Below are 24271 nucleotides of genomic sequence, written 5' to 3' on the forward strand. Positions count from 1 at the left end.
GTAGAAAGGTATCTTCCAGGACCAAATTATTGACATTTTCCACCCTTCTTCCAAAAACAGCTCTCTCTTTATGACGTGACACTAATTTGATGGCCTTTAGCGATACTTTGCAGCCTTCAGTAAAATTATCAATATTAATGCTTATCAAGATGGGTAGAAAATTGCATCTTCATCAGTCGTCATCTTGTTCTCTCCTGTGACCTGTCAACTTGATGAACAGTTCACCCAAAGTCTAACCTTCCAAACAGAATTAATTAACGATAGAGGACGAACTGACCATGAAGACATGGCTGTACCATGCTGGAAACCGGTGCGCAGTGACAACAGGAATCCATGTGTAGCCCAGAGTCCATGAACATTTGATTAAGGTGGCATTTTGCTGTATTAACCCTGTTGCTCTGATGCTTGGCCTCACTGACAAGAAGAGTTATTGGAGATTTACTGACTTGACTCTTTTGCATTTTTTTATTCATTTCTGGGACGTGGGCATCGCTGGCTAGTCCAGCATTTATTGCCCATCCCTAATTGCCCTTGAGAAGGTGGTGGTGAGCTGCCTTCTTGAGCCGCTGCAGTCCGTGTGGTGTAGGTACACCCACAGTGCTGTTAGGGAGGGAGTTCCAGGATTTTGACCCAGTGACAGTGAAGGAACGGTGATATATTTCCAAGTCAGGATGGTGAGTGACTTGGAGGGGAACTTCCAGGTGGTGGTGTTCCCATCTATCTGCTGCTCTTGTCCTTCTAGATAGTAGTGGTCAGGATTTGGAAGGTGCTGCCTAAGGAGCCTTGATGAATTCCTGCAGTGTATCTTGTAGATGGTACACACTGTTGCTACTGTGCGTCGGTGGTGGAGGGAGTGAATGTTTGTGGATGGAGTGCCAATCTAGCGGGCTGCTTTGTCCTGGATGGTGTTGAGCTTCTTGATTGTTGTTGGAACTGCACTCATCCAGGCAAGTGGGGAGTATTCCATCACACTCCTGACTTGTGCCTTGTAGATGGTGGACAGGCTTTGGAGAGTCAGGAAGTGAGTTACTCGTCACAGGATTCCCAGCCTCTGACCTGCTCTTGTGGTCACAGTATTTATATGTCTAGTCCAGTTCAATTTTTGGTCAATGGTAACCCTCAGCAAAACTGAGGTAGCTGAGGATTCAGCGATGGTAATGTCATTGAATGTCAAGGGGCAATGGTTGGATTCTCTCTTGTTGGAGATGGTCATTGCCTGGCACTTGTGTGGCGTGAATGTTACTTCCCACTTGTCAACCCAAGCCTGGGTATTGTCCAGGTCTTGCTGCATTTGGACATGGACTGCTTCAGTATCTGAGGAGTCGTGAATGGTGCTGAACGTTGTGAAATCATCAGCGAACATCCCCACTTCTGACCTTATGATGGAAGGAAGGTCATTGATGAAGCAGCTGAAGATGGTTGGGCCAAGGACACTACCCTGAGGAACTCCTGCAGTGATGTCCTGGAGCTGAGATGACTGACCTCCAACAACCACAACCATCTTCCTTTGTGCTGGGTATGACTCCAACCAGCGGAGACTTTTCCTCCTGATTCCCATTGGCTGATCGACGCCACACTAGGCCAAATGCTGCCTTGATGTCAAGGGCATTCACTCTCACCTTGCCTCTGGAGTTCAGCTCTTTTGTCCATATTTAAGCCAAGACTAATGAGGTCAGGAGCTGAGTGACCCTGGCAGAACCCAAACTAGGAGCCAGTGAGCAAGTTATTGCTAAGCAAGTGCCACTAGATAGCACTGTTGTTGACCCCTTCCATCACCTTACTGATGATCGAGAGTAGACTAATGGGGCGGTAATTGGCCAGGTTGGATTTGTTCTACCTTCTGTGTCCAGGACATACCTAGGCAATTATCCTGATAGCCGGGTAGATGCCGGTGTTGTAGCTGCACTGGAACAGCTTGGCTAGGGGCACAGCAAGTTCTGGAGCTCAAGTCTTCAGTACTATTGCCAGAATATTGTCAGGGCCCATAGCCTTTGCAGTATCCAGTGCCTTCAGCCGTTTCTTGATATCATGTGCAGTGAATTGAATTGGCTGAAGACTGGCACCTGTGATGCTGGGGACCTCCGGAGGAGGCTGAGATGGATCATCCACTTGGCACTTCTGACAGATTCTGTTGAAGGGTCACGAGGACTCTAAATGTCAACTGTGCTCTTCTCCGCCGATGCTGCCAGACCTGCTGAGTTTTTCCAGGTATTTCTGTTTCTGTTTTTGTTTTGGATTTCCAGCATCCACAGTTCTTTGCTTTTATCACTACTTTCACAGGAGCAGGGGATGATTCACAAGGTCAGTGTGGTCTTTAAGGAGAGAACTGTGTTGTAACTGAAGTGTGTATTGTGATTACCATGCGGTGACAGCCAGTGACACAATCAGCAGATAAAAACAAAAAACTGCGGACGCTGGAAATCCAAAACAAAAACAGAAACAGAAATACCTGGAAAAATTCAGCAGGTCTGGCAGCATCGGCAGAGAAGAAAAGAGTTGACGTTTTGAGTCCTCATGACCCTTCAACAGAACCAATCAGCAGATGCTGCTGATCATGTCTGAGATTTGGTCAACTCCATTTGGAAGATTGTTTTTGACGAAATACCACATTTCATTTATTAATCTGGCCCTCACTGCCTGTGCTTTAGGACTACTTCCCCACTGTAGTCCTTAAAGCTGCTATTTAGTGTACTTAATAATGATGTTCTGTCAGCTGCCGAACTACAGGTAAACATTCAGCAAAACCCTTTTTGCAGATTTTTCTTGCAGGTTTGCAGAGTGATTTGACGCTGAGTGCACACTTGCTGGCCTGTCAAAGCATGCTGAATCCCCTGCTTAATATTAACTTGCTGTATCCTGCTGTCTGTGCAGCTGAGATATGTAGGGACACTGCTGCTGGAATAATTTTCTTCCCCTGTGAACGTGGTTGGGATAAATGACAGAATATAATAATAGAACTGAGCATTTTACACCAGTGCCAGTTGTTCCCCTTACATCAGTGTTCCCTCAGCAGGATTAATTGATCACCTCATGGTGAAGGCGATCATAATATGATTGAATTTTAGATTCAGTTTGAGGGATAGATGAGCGGGTCCAAAACCAGTACTTTAAACTTAAATAAGGGCAACTATGAGGGCATAAAAGCAGAGCAAATGAGGTTAAGGGATAGGTCAATAGAGGTTCAGTGACAGACATTTAAAGGGATATTTCAGAATACACAGAATCGATACGTTCTAACAAGAAATAAAATTCCAAGGGGAGGACCCACCATCCGTGGTTAACTTAAAAAATTAAAGACAGTATCAAACTTAATGAAAAAGTATATACTTATGCAAAGATGGGTGACTGGTCAGAAGATTGGACAGGATATAAAGAACAGCAACAAATGACAAAAAGATTAATAAGGAGGGAGAAAATAGAGTATGAGAGAGAGCTGGGTAACAAAATAAAGACGGATAGCACAAGTTTCTATCAATATTTTAAAAAGAAAAGAGTCAACTAAGTGAGCGTCGTCCTATACAAAGTGTGTCTGGGGAATTAATAATGGAAAATAAGGAGATGGTAGGTGAATTGAACTGGCATTTTGCATCAGTCTTCAATATAGTGGATACAAGTAAGATCCCAGAAATGGGTGTAAATCAGGAATTGGAAAAGAGGGAGGAACTCAGGAAAATTGCAATCACCAGGGAAGTGGTTCTTAGCAAGTTGTTGGAGCTGTGGGTTGACAAGTCCCCAGGTCTTGATGGACTTCATCCTAGTGTCATGATCAGAAGACAGGAAGGAACACATATATATCTGTCTCACCCTGGCTACTTTATAAACTTACTACTTTTTAAAAAATGAACCAATGGCTGGACTGATAAAATGGCCACAGCTGATCACATGCTTTTAGCTCCAATGGACAAAGGCTTCCTCATCACCCTCCTGGAATGTGACTGATATAAACTTTCATAGATTCATAGACAATATAACTGCACCAGCCGGCTCTGGACAAAGGCAGAGCTGTTTGGGACTCATCATCTCCAAAATTAGGATAATGGTTCTACAGTTAACTGCTCAAAACACAATGGGTTGTAACCAGGTGCCTTGTTAGCTGAATAGCTTGCCCCAAAACCACCCTGTCACATGACTGAGACTTGAGCTGTTTGAATTCCTTTAATTATACAGCGTTTGAATTGTATTTTCAGTCATGGTTTAACCTCAGAAGAGAAGACCGGACTGCAGGCTAGCAGCCTGCCTTTGACCTCCATCTCTCTCAGAGTCTGAGAAAGAACCCTGTATTTTTGCCTACAGAGTGAACCAATACCCGGGACACAAGAATACTTTGCTGTAACTTCCATGGATTCAACCTGCAACCGAGTTCCTAGAACCAAGACCAGGAATTCTGCCAGACACTGGCCGTTTCATTATCATTGCAACTGCAAAATCCCGGCCAGTGTGTTGTCTCAGACATTACTAGTCTCGTTGCTCGTGGAATTTGTGGTGTACAACAGATTGTTAACGGAGGCTGCAAAACACGTTCCTACTGCAGAGTGAGTGGAATGACTCTGTACTGTGTTGTTGGAGGAGCTGTTTCAATCAGAAGGTGCTGGGCATTGACAGGATTGGTGTGAATTTAAAAAGTTCAGCACCTGATCCCAGTCATGGGGAGGTTATGGCTGTGGTTACTCTTGGGCTGCAGCATTACAGGGAGAGAAAGCGGAGAGGAGAAGCTGTTCACAGAGGGAGGACGAGAACAGCTGTCAACAGGAGGCCTCGTCCAGCTTAGGTTTTGCAAGAGAATTCCTCTTACCCGTACCTCAGCCAAGAGCAGCGACTATAGCTGCTGCACTTCATCAAGAAGCTGGTTATAGAACCATACGGCTTCTGCCAACTGGACCTGCAGATGCAGAGCAGGGCAGAGGTAGCACTGCCAGTGGTCAGAAAGGTCACTGTCACCCTCCATTTCCCCACCACTGGCTCCTTCCAGCCTGGAGCCAGGAACCTTGCCAACATATCTGAGTCCGCCATGCGTTGCTGCATCAGGGAAGTTACTGAATTCCTGTAGGCCAAGAGAGGGGACTTCTTTGTTTTCTCTAGCAGGGAGAAGCAAGAGGAGCAGGCACAGCTTTGCCAGGAGGATAGGTGTCCTGATGGTCCAGGGATCCATTGATTTCACACCCATGTGGCTCCATGGACACTGCAATAGGGAACTGAAGAGGGTTCCGTGAACAAGCAGTCAGTGCGCGACCACCCCCGTGAACCCTCACTATCCTGGCAGCATTGCATGAAGCTTCATCCTGTGCCAGTCAGCCATCTTCGAGCCACCACATCGAACCAGACAGCGGCTGCTCAGCGACAGTGACAAGGGTTACCCGCTGTACACGAGGCCGATACTTCCCCCTGGATCACCTGACCAGCACTCCCCCCCCCCCCCCCCCCCCAGTGAGAGCCGTGATGCAGCTAAGAGCATGTGGAGTAGACCACCAGCATCCTGCGTTACCTGGACTGCTCGGTGGTAAGGCTTCAGTACTTGTGGGAGTATGTCCTGATTTGTGATGATCTGCTGCATTGTCCACAACATGGAAATCACGAGGGAACCTGACCGCCACCCCCCCCCCCCCCCCCCCCCCCCCCAGCAACTAGCTCAGAAAGAAGACGAGGAAGGGATGAAGCAAACAGGACTCCATTGCTCCATTTCCAAAAATGCTGGAAAACTCAGCAGGTCTGGCAGCATCTGTGGAGAGAGAAACAGGGTAAATGTTTCGAGCTTATATGACTGCTCTTATAGACTCGAAACGTTAACTCTGTTTCCTTTTCCACCGATGCTGTCAGACCTGCTGAGCTTTTCCAGCATTTTCTATTTTTGTTTCAGATTTCCAGCATCCGCAGTATTTTGCTTTTAGCACCTCCACAGATGCTGGTCTCCCAGATATAATCCTTAGACCACTGTTGCTGCACTCTTCCCCACCTCCTCATCTCTCTGCTACAGTGTCCTCTTGGCCAAAATCCCAAAATAAAAGGCACCACAAAACAGCCAATTCCTTACCAACATTATCCGACATATTCCAATAAACGGAACTAATCGCCCTTGTGCATTCCCTCAGTGCCTGCCTTGCAGGTGTGTGTGTGCCTGTCTGAGTGCTCCCAATGACTGCAGCTTGGCTGGTGGAAGGCTGCGGACTTCCATTGGGGACACTGTGGGAGGCCCTGGAGCAGCTCTGAGCTCGGGGGGCCCGCTCTCGGACTGCAGCAGCTCAGCACGGGCGGAAGCAGCCTGGGTTAGCTGGCTGACGGGCAGTAGAATTGGTGTACGGGTGCAAGGCCGATGCTGCCGCCCTGTGGGAGGGTGGCAGGTTCATGTTCCACAGCTCCCTGACACTCCCTGGGGTACACGCCTCAGTGATCCTGAGCACAGCTTGCTGGGTCACCGCGAGAAGCTGCAGAGCCGCATTGAGAACCGGTATCGCAGCCGCGGTGACACCGGGTCTGAATCTGGAACGTAACCAACTGAGGTTTCATGACTTCATCCTGAGCTTCTGCTGCTGCCCTCGGACACTGGGTGATTTCCGCTTGTGCAGCGATGGAAACCGAGACCACCAAACAGCAAACACAGCATCACAGTCGGGGCTGGAAGCTCTGCCACTTGCACCCTGTAACGATTGGGCTCCAAGCTCTGTGTGAAGCCTTGTGCCAAGTTGGAGCCGGGGTCATCCATGTAGCTTGAGAGTGACAAGAGGCTCTGTGGCAGGTTTGCTAATGTACAAATTCCGCCCAGTGTGTTTACTTTTCCCAAAGATTACTGATAAAACTTTGTACTATGAGAGATTTTTATTATCAGAAAGGTAAAGTCCAAAGACATAGTGAAACAATGGGAATTTGCATTCAAAGGGGAAAATAGGTATAAAGGATGCTCATCAGCCTTTCCCTGTGAGTGCAATTGCAATACCTTCTTCAAAACATTTGCTTCAAGTACCAAGTTACTTTTCAGTCCTATCATATTGTACAGGCCCTAGTATTTCTGTTCCTGTTCCCCTATCACAGGTTCACACCAGCGACATACAGTAACTCTCCTCTGCATCTACCTGGACAGTTTAAGTATCAGTCCTGGAGCTGTTATTTGTTTTTTTTTTTATATCTTAATTTGTTTTATCTCCTTCTTCTGAGCTAACTGTAGGGTTTGTGGGGGGTGGAGGGACCACACAGTTTATTCACGTCTCCATGTGATCACTCTCAATCCCACTTCAACGTCGGTCATTGAGATTTGAGTCTGAGACTGATACACTCTTGTTAGGCAATGGTATCAGGCTAATGGAAGTTAAAGTGTGGATCAGCTGCATTCTAACTGGACGGTGGGATGAGTTCAAGGTTCTGATTGGCCTCCTCCTGTGACTATTCCTGTGGATTGTTTTCAGAGGATGTTGTCCTCTGCTGAAGAGTGTAACTGTGTTGGGCAGCAGGATGAGCTTGAACATCACACTGAGGCTTGTATTGAGACTCACGAGAGCAGTGTTTTGTATACGGTGTTACTGGACCACCACTACCCATGGGTCCTTCATACCTTCCTCACTGACATGCATGTCCATGGCCAGAAGGTATATTGAGCCGTGGTTTGTTTTACATTCCGTCCAACCTCTCTTTCCGTTGTGGATAAAGCAGATTGCTGATTTGCTATCAGCCATTCAGCACTCATAGCTAAGTGTTATGGCACAGCCGATGGTAAATGCTGAGTTGTTCAAATCCCAAAGGGAAACTTGAAACAGCTGCCACAACTTGTTTTGCCATTTGTGCCTTGAATTCAGTAATAATAAGACCACCAAGACTTACAGGTTTTTAAAAAAACTGGAATAAATATTTATTAATAAGAGAAATGATTTTGAGCACATACATATGTCTACAAATTGCTACCATAATAACTTCTAAATCCCCTACTTAATCTGACTCCCAGTTACACCTTTATTAAGGCAATAGTAAGACACAGATTTTAAAAGACCCAGGCAAAGAAACATGATACCCTGAACCAGTCAAATTCAAAGTGAGTTTTCTTAACTTCAGTTCTTTGAAGTTAGCAGCTTGAGGCATAGATGCTGGAGGCTTTTCACACTTGTTAGATCTTAACAGTGCCTGCCCTACACACAGCCTTCTCTCCTTTATACCTATTTTCCCCTTTGAATGCAAATTCCCATTGTTTCACTATGTCTTTGGACTTTACCTTTCTGATAATAAAAATCTCTCATAGTACAAAGTTTTACCAGTAATCTTTGGGAAAAGTAAACACACTGGGCGGAATTTTCTGCCTGGCAGGTGGGCGGGCCTGACCCAATCTCCGGCGGGCGGGGAGCCGATCCCCACCGGAGAAACGGGCCCAGCCGCCATTTTAAGTGGCCGGGCCAATTAAGGCCCGCTCAGCGTGACACCCGGTGGGAAGCGCTATGTGTTCCCTGTGTGGGCAGAGGGCGATTCCCCAAAAGCGAGAGTGCGCTCTTTCCCGCATGCGCACGACAGAGCACACATCCCCCTGAGGCTAAGTGCAGCCTCAGTGAGATCACTGACATTTGTACAAACATTAAAAATAGAAAAATAAAAAAGTCATAACATAAGTTTCACTCAAACGTTACTAAAGTTTTTTAAAGCCTATATGAAACTTCATCCCGCCGCTGGGTGAGGTTTCCTGTTTTCTCTATTCCCCGCCGGAGCTCCTGGCCGACCCACCAGCCTTAAGATCGGACGGGCAGGTCCTTTAATTGTTTCAGTGATCCTGTCAGTGGCCTCAATTGGCCATTGACAGGTCGGTGGGCCCACAGCTGATTTTGCTGCACCCCCCACCTTCCTGAAAATTTAAATGGGGCAGGATGACATCGGGGGTTCCACCCAACATCACCCCGCGTCGTGTTACACATCGGCGAGTGGGCCCCACCCCCTGCTCACCGACGGGGAAATTCAGCCCAGTGTTTCTGAACTCCACCTGGCTCAGTGACACATTTCACTCCCTCTTTTGAAAACAATCTAAGCTGGTTTATTTAACAATGCAAATGTTCCCTTGACACCAATGTTCACATTTCAAACCTAGCTCACCTTCTACTACATCAAAGCATTCAGGCCAGCTGCCTTAATCCAGTTAAGACACACACACACACACACACACACACACACACACACGCGTGCACACAGACACACACACACACACACACACACACACACACACGTATACACACACACACACACACGTACGCACACATGCACACACGTACACACACACATGCACACGCGTACACAGACACACACGTACACACACACGTACGCACACACACGCACATGCACACACACAGACATGCACACACACAGACATACACGCACACATGCACACACGCACATACACATACACGCATTGCATCAGGATTGTACTTATGGTGGGGGTGGGTGCAGAGCTGATCAGTGCTACCTGTGCGGGTGGGGGGAGGAGGGAGAGTTGGGGCTGGCTCTTTCATGCATGTGACAGAACGCAGAAATCACCCTAAGGCATGGAGCTTAAGGAGTTTGAATAGACAATAAAAAACTTCAATAAATTATGTAAAAGTTTATTCAAACATGTCCCCTCATGTGACAGTGTTACATAAGTTGAGACATGTTTGTGAAGGTGGGGAAATTTATTGAATTATTTGATAAAAGCTTCAGGAAACCTCATCCTGCCCGCAGATGAGATTTGTGGAAATTCCCGAAGGCCTCTTGGGCTTTTCACCTGCCGCCAATCCGAATTCTGGACGGGCAGCATTCTTAACTAGTTTAATTACATTTTTAATGGCCTTAATAGGCCATTGACATTTCGGCGGGCACACAGCCCCCTCCAGCACACGCCCACCCAACGAAATATCGAGATGCGCACAATGACGTCGGGGCACAAGCCAGAAGTCATCGCGCGCCAACCGGAAGATTCAGCCCGTATCGACACAGATACCAGTATTTTACAATAAATTCCAATAACGTTACGGGAATTATTATAATCTTCCTGACACAACTATTGTTTTGTTTCTTCGTCTTACACTCGAGATTGTTCAGGCTGCTGTATCTGTGAGGTGAGTCGAGCTGTGCCAGTTTTTACCCACGTTTATTATGTAGTGCTAATAGTCCGCGCCCTGACATCTTCTGTGTGGAATAAGGGATTAATGGCTGGACAGGTTTTAAACTTGCAGTTTAAGGTCAGATGTGTGACAGCCGAAAGCAGAGAATTGTTTGAAACGGAGCTGATTAATTTGCCATTTAAATTCACAGTGACAGTACAGGATTTATTTCACTGCACTTCAATGAAGGGAACTCTTGTTCTGCTACGTTTTGCAATTGTAGAAGTTTGGAAAGGAAGAGGGCAGGGTGATTCTATTTTTTTACAAGGTGGAGACAGATCAAAAACCGATTCAGCCCAACTTATAATTCACCCAGAAAGAGAGAATGTACAGCTTCACCCAACCACACTCTCAGCTGCAAGAACAGAATCAAAGTGTCTCAAACAAAATACTGCAGATGCTGGAAATCTGGAATAAAAACAGAAAGTGCTAGAAATAATTGGGCCTGGCAGCGCCTGTGGAGAGAGAAACACGGTTAACTTCCATCAGAATTCTCCACAGGGTCAGCTGGATCTGCTGATCATTTCTAGCATTTATTGTTTTTATTTAAAACTGTCTCCTAATTGAGTCTATATCTTCATTTCCATACCCAACTTCTTCAGTTCCACGCGTTGATCACTATTTGCTTCGTCATTGAGTTTTATAGCACAGCAGGCCAGTCGGCTCATCAATTCCGTGCCAGCTCTCCTAAGAGCAATCCAATCAATCCCATTTCCCCTGTAAGTTTATTTTGCACTGTACCCATCCAACTTCCTTTTGAAATCATCAATCGTCTCCACTTCCACCACGTGAGCAGCAAGTTCCAGTTCATTATCACTCACTGCGTATTGAAAGCTTTTCCCCAAGATCCCCCAATATCTTTTGCCCGAAACCTTAAATCCCCTACTCCTTGTACCATAAGCTAATGGGAACAGTTTTTCTTTGTCTACTATCTGCCATTTTGTTGCCCATTCACTTAATACTTTGGCTTCATAATTTGGTCTTGTTTCCTTTGCTAATTGTCACATCGAGAACGAGAGGATTAATAATTATCCATCTGTCTCAGCACGGTTTGTCGAATCTGTACATTGGCTATTAACTTTTCCCTATGCTTTATATCTCTCTATTAAATGTCATCTGTCAGTGGGCTGCTGGGCTACATATTTTATTCACATCATTGTGTGAGGCTCTGACTCTCCCCTCGCAATCATCTGCTCCTGTAATGTTTTGGTCTTTTCTGCAGATTGGAGCATATTGTTCTGTGCTTCTGAATGCAAGTTACTTACCTCCATAACTTTAAAAGAAAGTGCCAAGATTGATGCTAATCTTGTATGTTTGAATAGAAAGTGCCTTGCCCAGCACCAACCAATTTAATGTTGTGCTCCAGTTAGTATTAATCGGTTCACTTGTCAGTGTTGAAGCCGTTCCCCAGCGTTCGTTGTTCGGTTGTAACTCAATTGAACCATTTTGAGAACGTCCTGAATATAAACAGGACAGTGAAGTCATAGTTTCCAAACATCAAAAGAAGCCAGCAATCTATTTGCATATACATATATATTTACGTATATGTTTACTGCAAAACTTAATGTGAATCATTATTGTAAACATTATTTCAAAAATAACAGTCAAGTGCAGATTATGAGCAGTGGAACACAAGTTGTATCCCATGAGTCGTTGACCTGATAACTCACCAACTCTTTATGATCAGGTTCACCATGTGTTTGAGGAGGCGATGGCTTAGTGGTATTGTCACTGGGCTAGTGGTCCAGGTAACTCTCTAGAGACCCAGGTTCAAATCCCACCATGAAATTTGAATTCAATAAAAAAATCTGGCATTAAAAGTCTGATGATGACTGATATTGTTGTTCACTAATGTCCTTTAGGAAAGGAAATCTGCCATCCTTACCTGGTCTGGCCTACTGCAGACCCACAGCAATGTGGTTGACTCTTAAATGCCCTCTGAACAAGGGCAATTAGGGATGGGCAATAAATGCTGGGCTAGTCAATGACACTCACATCCCATGAATGAATTAAAAAAACTAAGTTTATTCTGTAGATTTCAGCTAAAAGTGGATAAGGTCCACAAAATATGGTGAAATAATCCTGTGGATCTGACTTCTCACTATCAGTGAATGGCCAATGAACAATTTCTTGTGTGTTTTATAATGTGGAACATTAAATAAGAAAGTGAAATAATGATAGCCGGTGGATAATATCCAAATAAATTAGATTGTTATGCAAATCAGGAGCAGCTGGTTTCAACAATGAAATGTCTTCTGTTGTTGAATAAAAGAGACGTGCTGTCAAAGTTTCTCCTCTTACGTTGACCAGGACAGATGCAAGAATGCCAAATTTCAAAACTTTGCATTTGTCCTGATGAGTAGAAGATGAAAAGCTTGGACAGCATGTTTCCTTTTTCAGAAATGCTTTCTATTGAGATTTATAACCTAGCTATTGTAATTGTGTTTTTCATAGTCTTGTTAAAGGTTGGTGCCACCACCGAGAGTGGTGTTGTTGAGTTGAATTTTATTGGTATGCTGCCATCATTCAGAAGTGGACCTTCTGTCTCTTATAATTTTTTTTCTCTTTTGGAACAGCCAACAGAGGTGGCACTGGAACCACAGCAGATCCAAGCCTTTGACCAGCTCCGACGCCTCTACAGAGGACCACCTAGGGTACGATCTTCATTTCTCTGCTGCTAGTTTCACTTCCTTAAAGGAAAATAATTCTATAAAAAAACAGTAATGTCTCTTACAGGGTTTTAAAAAAATGCAGATCACCAGAGACAGCAGTGCAACATTACGAGTCTGACTCTGTGCTAGGGGCTTACACCTGGAGAGGCAGTGGGAACCACACGATATCTGTCTATCTCTTGCTTTCTATGTACCGAGTTCTGGGTTGCGCATTGTCCCTGGCACATCTGATTTTTAAAAGCAATTCTGATAGGGAGATTTTCATTACTTTAAAGTATGTTTTTGTGCTTATTAAGTTGAGTGGCCTGAGTACAGAGGCATTCTCCACTTGCCATTCAGAGCACCCAGTCTTGGCATGGAGTATCCTAGGTTAGGCATAGTGAAGAGTAAGTTGCACAGTACGACTATCTCTAGCCTGCTCACGATAATGTGCCTCAGCCCCAACCTCAGAAGAGAATCTCCTCCTGCACCAATGCAGCAGCTTTATTTATGTAATTTTCCAAACATTTGCCCATAGGCTTATCTAAAGGGCATTGCTATGTCATGCTGGATTATAGCAGCAGCTTTCTGCTTCTAGGCCTTTCTGATTAGAAACAGACTTTCTTTTTTAATGCAGAGTTTAGAATTTTAAAACTTCATATGTCATGATTATCCATCGTTGGGCAATGAAAAAAATATTTACTCCTCAATGTGACAGAGTAACTGCTCACAATAAATATAACAGCCAAAAGTAGAAAGTCAATGTTTCAAACAATGAAAACACTTTTCCTTCTTTAATATCTGCTGTGTCTCCTTGGGTAAGATAGTCAGTAAAAGTCTGAAAATACAGTAACACTGAGAGGCATTGATGCAAACTGCACAATTATTCAGTAAATCTGTTCATTAAACAGAGCCATCATTAAAGCTTCCTGTGAATTACATGATGTTCTTCACTATGGCCACTCTTTTTATATCAGAGCTTGAATCTGCCTTAGAAAATTGTCAATCCTCTAGAACCTTTGAAGTATCAGTAGCAGAAACTGAAAGCACTTGAAACCTCTTTATCTTGTGTAAACAAACATTGTGCAATTGACAGAATAGATCAGTGAGAAAGAGCTGCAAATTAAGTAATGTTTTCCCTGGGGTATAGCTGTGTCAACAGAGTAATGGATGTTTGGGCTCTCAACCAAGACTCATTACTCAAAAAAATAAACTTAGGTAATTTAAAATGTCCACAGCCACATTTTCTCTACTATTCTGCAAACTTTATGATATTAGAGATAATTGTTTCTCATGGAGAGGTATGAGGTGTGTGTTCTCTGCATCCGTTGCTGTGATTTCTGTGTTTCTTCATCCAATCTATATAATCACGACTCTTGTCAAAAACGATCTTGTTGAGATTGCATTCATAGCTTGTCAAATCCAAGGAGCGATTATTGCATTCAGCTTTCTGTTTTCCACTAAAAACACTTATTAACACTGTGTGCTTTACAGCTAAACTGGGACTATTATTCCAACAGAATAGCTGGAAATTGAATGTGATACCTGTTACATGTTGTGTATCATCGCAAGAGCCTAAAGGGCCAAGTGGGTCTGCAGTATCTAAACAATAATAATAACCAACTGAAAGAAAATAAATATCATAAGCATCCTCCAGGTCATGAGAAAAGGGATCCAGAGTGATGGTACATGTAGTACATAACATGTCAAAACACTCTGTAACGTCAATTAATAGATTTTATTGCTAGATCAGTGAAATATACACTGGAAATAGTCCTTTCTAGTCACCACAACTTAGGAGAAACATTCAGGCCATAGGGCTGGTATAGAAAGCAGCAAAGTCTGATCCCTAGTGTGAAAGATTTGAGTTATGAAAAAGATACTAGGTCTCTTCCACCTTAAAAGGAAGCAGCTGAGAGGGGCCCTCTGGAAATCTACATGATATTCAACAGTGGAGGTGATGTAAACCTTCAGTCTGTATGCCAGGATACTTCAAGAAAGAAGCTTTAGGCTGAAACTGGTGAAGGACAATTATATTGATAAAGCCATCAGCAGCATGGAACATAGGAGGCTGAGGTCCTGGCAAAAATGATGTTTGTACCTGCTCCACCTTAACTGCGATACTTACACACACTTGCAGCTTGTAGCCACAGAGACTTGGAGTTGGTATAGTACAAAACAGGCACGAGCTGATTAAACAGCCCAAATTAAAACGGTTTTGTATCCTAAAAAGGACTATTTTAAAATTATTTGTGTGAATTAGTTTATCCATGGCCACTACCGTGCCTCCGAACTTACTGGAAGGTTCCCTTGACTACGTCCCATGCACAGTTGAGTTTAAAGGGTGGCTACCCATGGAGAACCTTTGAAGTTTCCCTGGGGGTGATTTCTGGGATCCTGCTCTGAATGCTGCTGCTTCCCTCTCTGATCGTCTTCTTTAATTGCAGAGATTGCAATTACCCTTTTGTACTGAAGTGCACCCCATGCAGATCTGAAGCATTTACTTCTTGCCTGTAGACGGTGATAATTGGCAGCTATGCTGCAACATTGGGCACACACACACACACACACACACACACACACACACAACTTGTTTGTGTCTGGAGCATCTCGAGCTGCGGGACATCTTCTTCAGGTGATGGGGAGCTGACCTGTTCTCCTAAGTTGGGACCGATCTCCTTGGAACATGGAAAGTTAAGAGGTGAGTGAATCAAGGTTTTCAGGATGATGAAAGGTTTTGATAGAGTAAAGAGGGAAAAGCTATTCCCACGGTGAGTGGGTCAATAACCAGAGGTCGTAGGTTTAAAGTCATTGGGTAAAGGTCACCAGGGGAGAAGAGGAGAGAGGTTTTCACTCGGAGACTTATCAGGACCTGGAATGTTCCTTCCTGAAAAGGTGGTGGAAGCTGATTCCATCAATAATTTTAAGGGAGTTGGACAGACCGAATGAGGGATTTAGAGGTTTGTGGATAAAATGTTGGGAGCATGAGACTAAACATGACTGCTCTTTCAAAGACCCAGCATAGATATGATGGGCCGAATGGCTTCCTGTGCTGTATATCAAGGGGAGACAGTGGCGTAGTGGCAAAGCCAGTGGACTAGCAATCCAGAGTCCCAGGCTAATGCCCAGGGATGCTGGGTTCAAATCCCACCACGGCAGCTGGTGGAATTTAAATTCAGTTAATAAAATCTGGAATATTAGATCGTTAAACTATCATCAATTGTCATAAAAACCCATCTGGTTCATTAATGTTCTCTCAGAAAGGAAATCTGCTTTCCTTACCCGGTCTGGCCTACGTGTGTCTCCAGACCCACAGCAGTGTGGTTGATCTTAACTGCCCTGTGAAAAGGCCTAGCAAGACACTCAGTTCAAGGGCAATTAGGGCTGGGCACCAAACGCTGGCCTTGCCAGTGACACCCACATCCCAGGAAAGGGTGAATAAAAACTATCGTATGATTCTGTGATTACTGTGCCCCCCCTGTGAATTACAGCAGACGACATATCCGCTGCTCATTTAAAATAATATTTGTGGGAGAGCTGAGAGGTGTAGATTAGAAGAAGTGCAGTGTGCAGCATCAGTTTCAGCTTTGCTGAGGGATTTGAGCTGTTTGCGTTGACAGTAGTTAGCATGGTAAATTAGCGAAGGGAGAGGAGAAGAGACTGCAAGGTAAGACAGCTTGTGCCGTCAGCTTGTTTAGTTTCAGTGTGTGGTTCAGGTTGTTAACTATGTTTCTGTGTATGCAGCACACACCGCTGGCACATCAGTTGCCCGATGATTGTCAAACAACACTGCACAATATTCCCAGCACAACTGCAATCGCATAGCAGCTCAGGCTTACAACCAGATCAGTCTGATAAAGAAACCTAACATTTGCAAACGTCGGTTTATTATAATTGATGCTGCCGATGCCGTGATCGTTTTAAATCCCATCACTTTTCCGGATGAGAAATACTCCTCAGAGTGGCCACGACCCTGTGAATGTTACAGTTTCTGACAATAAATTTGTATTTCAGTTTCTCACTTGCAGCGGTGCTACCATAGCTCGGTACTTGTGCAGAATATTTATGTTTGAGGCAGCTGATGGGTGTTTAAATGGAAGGGAGTGTGGCGATATTCCTGAACTTCACCCTAGCCAAGGGCAGGATTTTTTAGGTCGGGGGCGGGCACAATCGGCGGGTCCGGGATTTGCCGGGGAAGCGGACCACCAACCAACCGACCGCGATTGCAGGCTGGCCCGATGAGGGTCAGCCAGCGTGAAGCGTGTACTGAGAAGCCGAGCGCTGCCAGCGTGGGGGTGGGAGAACGTCAGTGCGGGCGTGGACCCTAGGGGCTTCCTCAGGGAGCTGAAGACTTGGAAAAATCAAAACTAAAGGTTTGAGAAGCAGGAAGAAGACGTCCAAGCATCCCAGTCAGGCACCCGAACATCGTAAAATCCTGCTCCGAGGGATTTGATCCCAGATCTCCAGCAACCCTGCATGGGCCAGCACAGGGTAACCCAGCCTCCAATCACCTTTCCCATCCTATAGAGAGCTCACTGAGGAGTGAAATACATTGGAATCAATGCATACAATGAAAAGGGAATCAAAATCAAAAGGGATTAAATGAAAAATAAAAGTTACCCACCATTGGGGTTAAAGCAAGATGGCGGGTGAACTTGTGTGGGAGATCTCGGATAGCGTGCTTGTGTCTCAAAGCACTGTTAGTGATGTGTTCGAGGAATTTTTCCAGGTTAGTAATCCGATCAGTGTTGAAAACCAATTAGAGCATTGCTTACTGTTCCCATGGGGATGCATTGCCCGGAAAGGACCGCCCATAGTTGTGGACGTTTTAACGTGAGAAGCTCTGCGGGATTCTTTCCATAACGTTTTCCAAGGGAGCATGTCAACCATGTAGTCGTGTTATTGTACAGATCAATGTTGCCATAGTCTTTCTGCTGAAGAAGGATAAAGGGAAGAATGAACTGGAATCTCTGCATTTCACCGGGGTTGGCATAAGATGGAAAAGCCACGTGTCTGGCCGTTTTTAATCCAATGGTGCAGATCCCTTCACCAATACCTTTCAGATCTCACTGCAATTGGATGCCATCCCAATCAATTAGAGAGTAACAGGCGTGATCCTTATCATTAAAAGTGTGTGGGAATGAACCCTAAATTACACATTGGTCGCATCACCTTGATTGTGGGAAGGTGTCCAAGGTGTTGATGAAGATAGAATAAGGGATCAGCTGGATGGACAGGGCTTCCTCTTTTGTCCCCTGCCCCACCCACCCACTCTTTAAGATCCCTCTGCTCCCGGCTGGAATCTTCAATCTTCCCCCAACTCTCCTGATCTCCCCCCAGTGTCTTCAGTCTCCTCACCTGTCCCCACAATGTCCCTAATCTGTTGACCTGATTCCTCTGATCTCTTCAAACCCCTGACCTCCCCCTCTGATTGTTCCGATCATCTTTCCTCTCGGTTCTCCTTTCGCAGCCTGCTGATGAAGGCCACCCAGCAAGCATTCAGCCTCCTACCCAGCCAGTCTGGCCAGAGGGGGGCCAGGGAACAGAGATTTAAACAGTGTTAAATTCGCCAGCATCTTCAGGAAAAGAGAGTTTATTTAGAGGGAGAGGTAGAAGAAGGACAGAAGAGCAGCGAACTCTGGGGACAAAGGTGAGTTGTGACCAAGATTGAAGTAACCGGAGATGAGAAATTGTTCAGTACCGAGGCTCAAGGGGGCAAAACAGTGAAGTAAATCTCAATGAGAAAGATATGGAACTTCGATGGGGGGGTGGGGGGGTAGAGAATAAAGATTTTATAGGAGGGGATGGAACAAGATGAGTCTCTCAAAGGAGAAGGTGCCAGAGGAACAGGCCAAGGTGCGATATGGTGATAAGGGCTTCACCTATATGAGGGTTTGGTGGGCAGGTAGTGGCAGGTATAGCTAGATGGGGAGAGACTTCAGTAGGGAGAAGGTGTCATCACAGGTCAGCCAAGTTTCTGTCAAAGCCATGATGTCAGTGCAATTATCCACAAAATGGTCATGGATGTCAAGGATTCTCTTCGTAAGCAAACAGACCTTCCGGAGGGAGTTGCAGAGAGGGACAGTGATTCCTGATCCACTGGCAGAGTCCACAGTGTTAGCACTGGGAGGGGACAAGGAGGACCCTGGCAGGATTAGCCCTTGGCAGATGTATGGAGGGTAGGTTTGCGATAGAGGGGGTTGCTGCTCATAAGGCACTGGTAAATGCATCAATGAGCCTTTTGGAACATTCTGAGAGGCGAATAGAGAGAAGCTGTCGGCTTATCCAAGAGGGAATGTGGGATGACAGCAGGAGAGTAGGAAAGTAGAGGAATGAGGTCAGGATTTGAGTGGGAAAAATACCGGAGAGAGGAGAAATGATAATAGGGATAACTGGGTAACAGCACGGTGTGAAGACAGGAGACAAGGGACCAAGTCAGCTAAACAGAAGTGAAAGAGAAATAGAAGTAATGGACTCGGATCCGAAGCAGCAGTCAAAACACACAAATAACATACAAAAGGATACACAAGCCCATTTTACATAGGAAGAGCAAAAATTCAAATAGCCATGTCCTGGTTATAAACATAGTCTCATCTTGTCTCCTCCCTATTCAATTCAGAATTAAAACCAAATGCTCTATGGTGGGGTAAGATTGACCTGTCGATGGGATGGAGACAAATGTGGTAGGAGAAGGGAGTGGTGTTTGGGATTATAGAGTTGTACACACACACACACACGGCACACCTCTGTGCTTGGTGACCGACACTGGCTCCCAGTTAAGCATCAGCTCAATTCTAAAAATTGTTGTAATTGTTTTCAAATCCATCCATGGCCTTGCCCCTCCCTATATCTGTAATATCCTTCAACCCTATAACCCGCAAATCCTGGCCTCTTGATCATCCCCAACTTTAATCATCCACCATTGGTGAGTGTGCCTTCAATTACCTGGACTCGAAGCTCTGGAGCACCCTCCCTACACCTCTCTACCTCTCTCATCTCCTTTAAGACGTCCCCCTTTAACCAATCTGTCCCAATATTTCCTTATGTGACCCAGTGTCAAATTTTGCTTTGTAACTGTGAAGTGTCTGGGAGCAGCTTATGGCGTTTAAGGAGCTATATAAATACGAGCTTTTTCCTTCTCTGCTCCCACCTGCTCCCTGTTGGAAGGACCCATTCCCACTCTGTTTTTACACACACGCAGTGAACCCCAGGCTTCACAGTGGGTGAACTTCAGCAGCTATTGTTAGACGGAGTTCCACCTCACCGCACATCCGCCAGTGCATTAGATCTGGGAATTTAGATGCCTCCATTTTTAAACAGAGATCTTACTATTTGGGGAATGATGCGTGAAAACGCGAGTAACAATTTTAAAAGGAAGGACAAAAATTAAAAGAGCTGCATCCCTAATTCCCTGAAGTAATATAATTAGAACAGGTAACAGTGAGAATAAACTGGTTAGTAATGTTATCAGGTAACAGTGAGAATAAACTGGTTAGTAATGTTATCAGGTAACAGTGAGAATAAACTGGTTAGTAATGTTATCAAATCCAGTTTGAAATTCACATTTTAGTTTGTCTTTAAAATTTACATTACAGGTTTATAATTTTAATAATGGTTCAAAAAGAGTACAACATGCACTAACCATAATTCACTCACAGAGATTAAACATCTCTCCTCCCCATCTATTCTTTTAGGTTTCATTCCACACCTCCTTGTTTCTTCAGAATCTCCTTTTTTGCTGGCTTTGTGCCAGCAGGAAGTTCTTAAATCGGGTGTAACAGGCCGTTGAGGGCATTGACCCCAGAGTGGGGATTTGGTCCTATAAGAAAGCTCACCTTTAAAAGGTAAATGCAACCGGTGCAAGTAGAGCCTTCCCCAGGCAGCTGAGTTTGAAAGGCACGATTTGAGAGAAATGGGAGACTGTAAGAAGCTGGGTATTTCTGGGGTGAAGGATCCAGAGATGGTACGACTGTGTAATGTACAATGACCTGAAACTCGCTGCCTAAAGGAAGTTGGTTAGGTACTCGAGGGAAATAAGCTTGCAGGGCCATGGGGATACTGCGGGAGAATGGGACTGACTGGATTGCTCTACAGAGAGCCAGCATGCGTTTGATGGGCCGAATGGTCACCTCTGCCTTAAATGACTCTCGAGGACTCTCTGTGACGTAGTGTCAGAGGTGCGACCCCAATGGAGGACATGTTGAGCAAACTGGTGTGAACCGTGCGAGCTCTGCAGGAGGCCAACAGAGAGGGTCACCCAGATCCTTGAGACCCAGCAATGAGAACAACTCAAGTAGAGTTGAGACAGTCTCAGGGACAAGTGGTGGGGAAGGATTCCCCTAAACAGCCTATCCAAGACAGTCTAATGACGCAGAAGATGGCTGCAGAGGATGATGTGGCCTTTGAAAGGTGTGCTGAGTGGGAGAGATGGCTACAAAATGACCCATGGGCTGGTATTGTGGCATCTTTCGATGCTCAGAAGGCATACTTTGACCTGGAGCCTCTGGCAATGGGTAGAGTAGTAGTAGTGGAAGGCAGGGATCCTTGCCAGGGCTGGCATCGCCTTAACTATACAAGCTGAGGGGTTCAATGACTGTTCCTCCCAGGAAGGCACCCCCCCCACCTCTCAAATATTTGACAATAAACATGGCCCAGTGATGGCTTCAACCTGTCAGCGATTCCCCTGCCGGGATTGTGGTGGTGCTGTAACAGAGCCCTCCCACCTCAGATCAGGAAGTGGGCAGGTCACGGGGACTCAGCCAATGCCCAAGGGCTGAGTGCACTGGCAGGAAGGCAACTTATACAGAGCAACTGGTCAGAGCCTCAAAATTCTACAGCCTGCACAACCCTCACCAATCCCCAAGCCCGAAAATAGGAGCCTGTTAAAACCTGGAGGGCAGCGGGGGATAGAATGTGCTAATCAGCGGTGAAGGGACTTTTATCTCAAATCCAAGAAAATTGTGTTAACAGTGTGATGGGTGGGGGCTAAACCAGCCTCAGAGAATCCAGGGGTGTTAGTAGGCATTGCCCGAGTTAGGTAGTGCACCTTGTGTACCATGAGGAGGCCACTTGCTCCTATCCATCATAACAATTTCTAGGAAGAAAGGAGATGATGACTCTTACTGACTCAGGGAATGCAGTAACCCAGGTCTCCTCAACTCTAGAATGCCGTTGGTTGGTCTTCTGCAGCTTACCAGGTGCAGACATAACAGGGCCTCAGCTTCTCTGATAAAAGCAAAACCCCGGCGGATGCTGTAAATCTGAAATGAAAACGGAAAATGCTGGGAAAACTCAGCAGGCCTGACAGCCTCTGTGGAGAGAGAAACAGAGTTAACATTTCCTGTTACTCTCTCCACAGAGGCTGTCCGACCTGCTGAGTTTTTCCAGCATTTTCTGTTTTTATCTCAGCTTCTCTGAATGCCAGAAAGTTCCTTTTGTCTGAGCCAAAGCCAACCATGGCTTTAGTCATTTTAAAGTCTTTGTTCAGTTTATAAAACGTTATGTTAGCCATGATGATATACATATTTTATAACAATATAGGGTGAGGACTTAGACCCTCCACTTGGCAGGGCACCACACATCATTCTTACTTGGGACCGTTCCTTCACTGTCGCTGGGTCAAAATCCTGGAACTCCCTCCCTAACAGCACTGTGGGTGTACCTACACCACATGGACTGCAGCGGTTCAAGAAGGCAGCTCACCAGCTCCTTCTCAAGGGGCAATTAGGGATGGGCAATAAATGCAGACCCAGCCTGGGAAGCCCACATCCCGTGAACAAATTATTAAAAATCACCTTGGAATGTTTTACTGTGTTATAGATGCTATATAAATGCAAGGTGTTGTTGTTAATGTTGCCTCTGGGTGGTTGACATATAAAGCACTGCATCAGCACAAATAGCCCCAGAACTTTGGTCTATTTGAACCAATGGTCAATACACATTCCTGGATTACGCAGGCTGAGGGCAGCTCTGTCCGTGCTGAGACAGTGCACTTAATTTCCTTTCCATAATTCAGTCAAACATAGCACGTTATCTAATGCATCCACCTAGCAGAAGTAAAACCATGACTGAGCTTCAGATGATGTTCCTGTAAATTATTTGAACGTTACTTTGACAGCTTATGACCTTGTCTGAACAATTTGATGAGATACTGTCTGGTAACATGGTCCTGAGGAGCAATCTCTCTTGGCAGAATGCATTCAGAATGGTTCCTTATCAATTTTAATGTGCAGTTATTGATAAGAGAAAAATGTACGGAGCTCTGCATTCATTCATCGGACATGTTTTCTAAATAAGTCACCTTTCTCTTCATTACACTGCTCCTCCAAAATTGCTGTTATAATCTTGAACGTCTTTCTGATCCTGTCAGTGTCCTGTTAAAAATAAAAGCTGCATAAGTAACTTGTTAGAAGCAGGATTAAAGGCAGGGTGGATAAATAACGGGAAGGGATGATCGGATAGTTCATAGGACGTGGTGCTGAAGCCAGGGTAATAACATGCACAGCATTGAATGACAGGGACTGCAGCAGCTTCACCACCACCTTCTCAAGGGTAACTAGGGATGGGCAATAAATGCTGGCCCAGCCAGCGAAGCCCACATTCCCGTGAATGATTTTTTTTTAAAGCTCAGATAGCACAGCCGGATATATTGTGAACAAAATGCAAGAAAGTGTTGTGCAAACGGGAAACCTGAAAACAAAACCTGAAAATGCCAGAAACACAGCATGTCAGTCAGAAACTGTACTGAGAATAAGGAAGAGGGAGAGGTTTATTCATCACGTTTGGCCTGTGGAGGATGTTGGGACACATTTTTGTCCTTGCACGCTTGAACTCGAAATAAGGCCACATCATCCTTTGAGGGATTCTCCAAGTGCTGTCCCCTGCTTCTGCAAGTTTTCACTTGCTTGTGTGTTGAAGCGCTCACCGCTTCTGTCAACCCTGAGCTCTTCCACTGCAGTTTATTTTGGGATGTTTTCAATTATTTAAGTGGCTTTTAAAATGTCATCCCGTGGTGTGTGTTTGTGTGTGTGTGTGTGTGTGTGTGTGTTTGTGTGTGTGTGTGTGTGTGCGCCGACCAATTGCAATGTGGTTGAGACAGAAATCACCCCACCTAAGGGAAAATTGGATAAGTATTTGGAGCAGGTGATGACGGGGTTGCGGGAGAGCGAGGCTGGTGCTGGATTGTTCTTGGAAAAAGCCAGTGAAGACCTAACGGCCTCAAAATTCTTCATGGTAGTTTTCAAGGAGCCCCAGGTATTGGGCATTGACCCTCGGACCTGCGGAGTGGCAGTACCAGTTGCGATGGATGTTTAAATTAAGTTACTGACCATTTTCCAGCTGCTGTTGGAGCTGGACTGGTTCCCCCCGCGGGGAAGCCCTGAGGCATTGGCAGCCTGAGGGCAAGTGGTGCTGCACAGGCTGCCTGAAAAGGCACTTTGCCCTATAATTCCACAAGCAAAGCCCCTTGGCGTCTGCCTCAGGTGTTGGAAAGGACGTCTCTTGGATTGAAAGCGTATTTGTGCT

The 24271-nt window shown here is 45.3% G+C and overlaps 1 protein-coding gene across 5 annotated transcripts in view; it reads left to right on the forward strand.

The window, feature by feature from the left end:
- The window catches only part of vps8 (VPS8 subunit of CORVET complex), a 734009-nt gene that overhangs the window by 691126 nt on the left and 18612 nt on the right, over positions 1 to 24271 (forward strand). For all 5 annotated transcript variants that reach the window (XM_041200655.1, XM_041200658.1, XM_041200657.1 and 2 more), the window contains one exon: positions 12674 to 12751. In XM_041200655.1, the coding sequence (XP_041056589.1) occupies positions 12674 to 12751 (78 nt within the window). The remainder of the gene's footprint in view (positions 1 to 12673; positions 12752 to 24271) is intronic.

Source organism: Carcharodon carcharias, chromosome 12 (assembly GCF_017639515.1).
Source record: "Carcharodon carcharias isolate sCarCar2 chromosome 12, sCarCar2.pri, whole genome shotgun sequence".
NCBI classification, from domain to species: Eukaryota; Metazoa; Chordata; class Chondrichthyes; order Lamniformes; family Lamnidae; genus Carcharodon; species Carcharodon carcharias.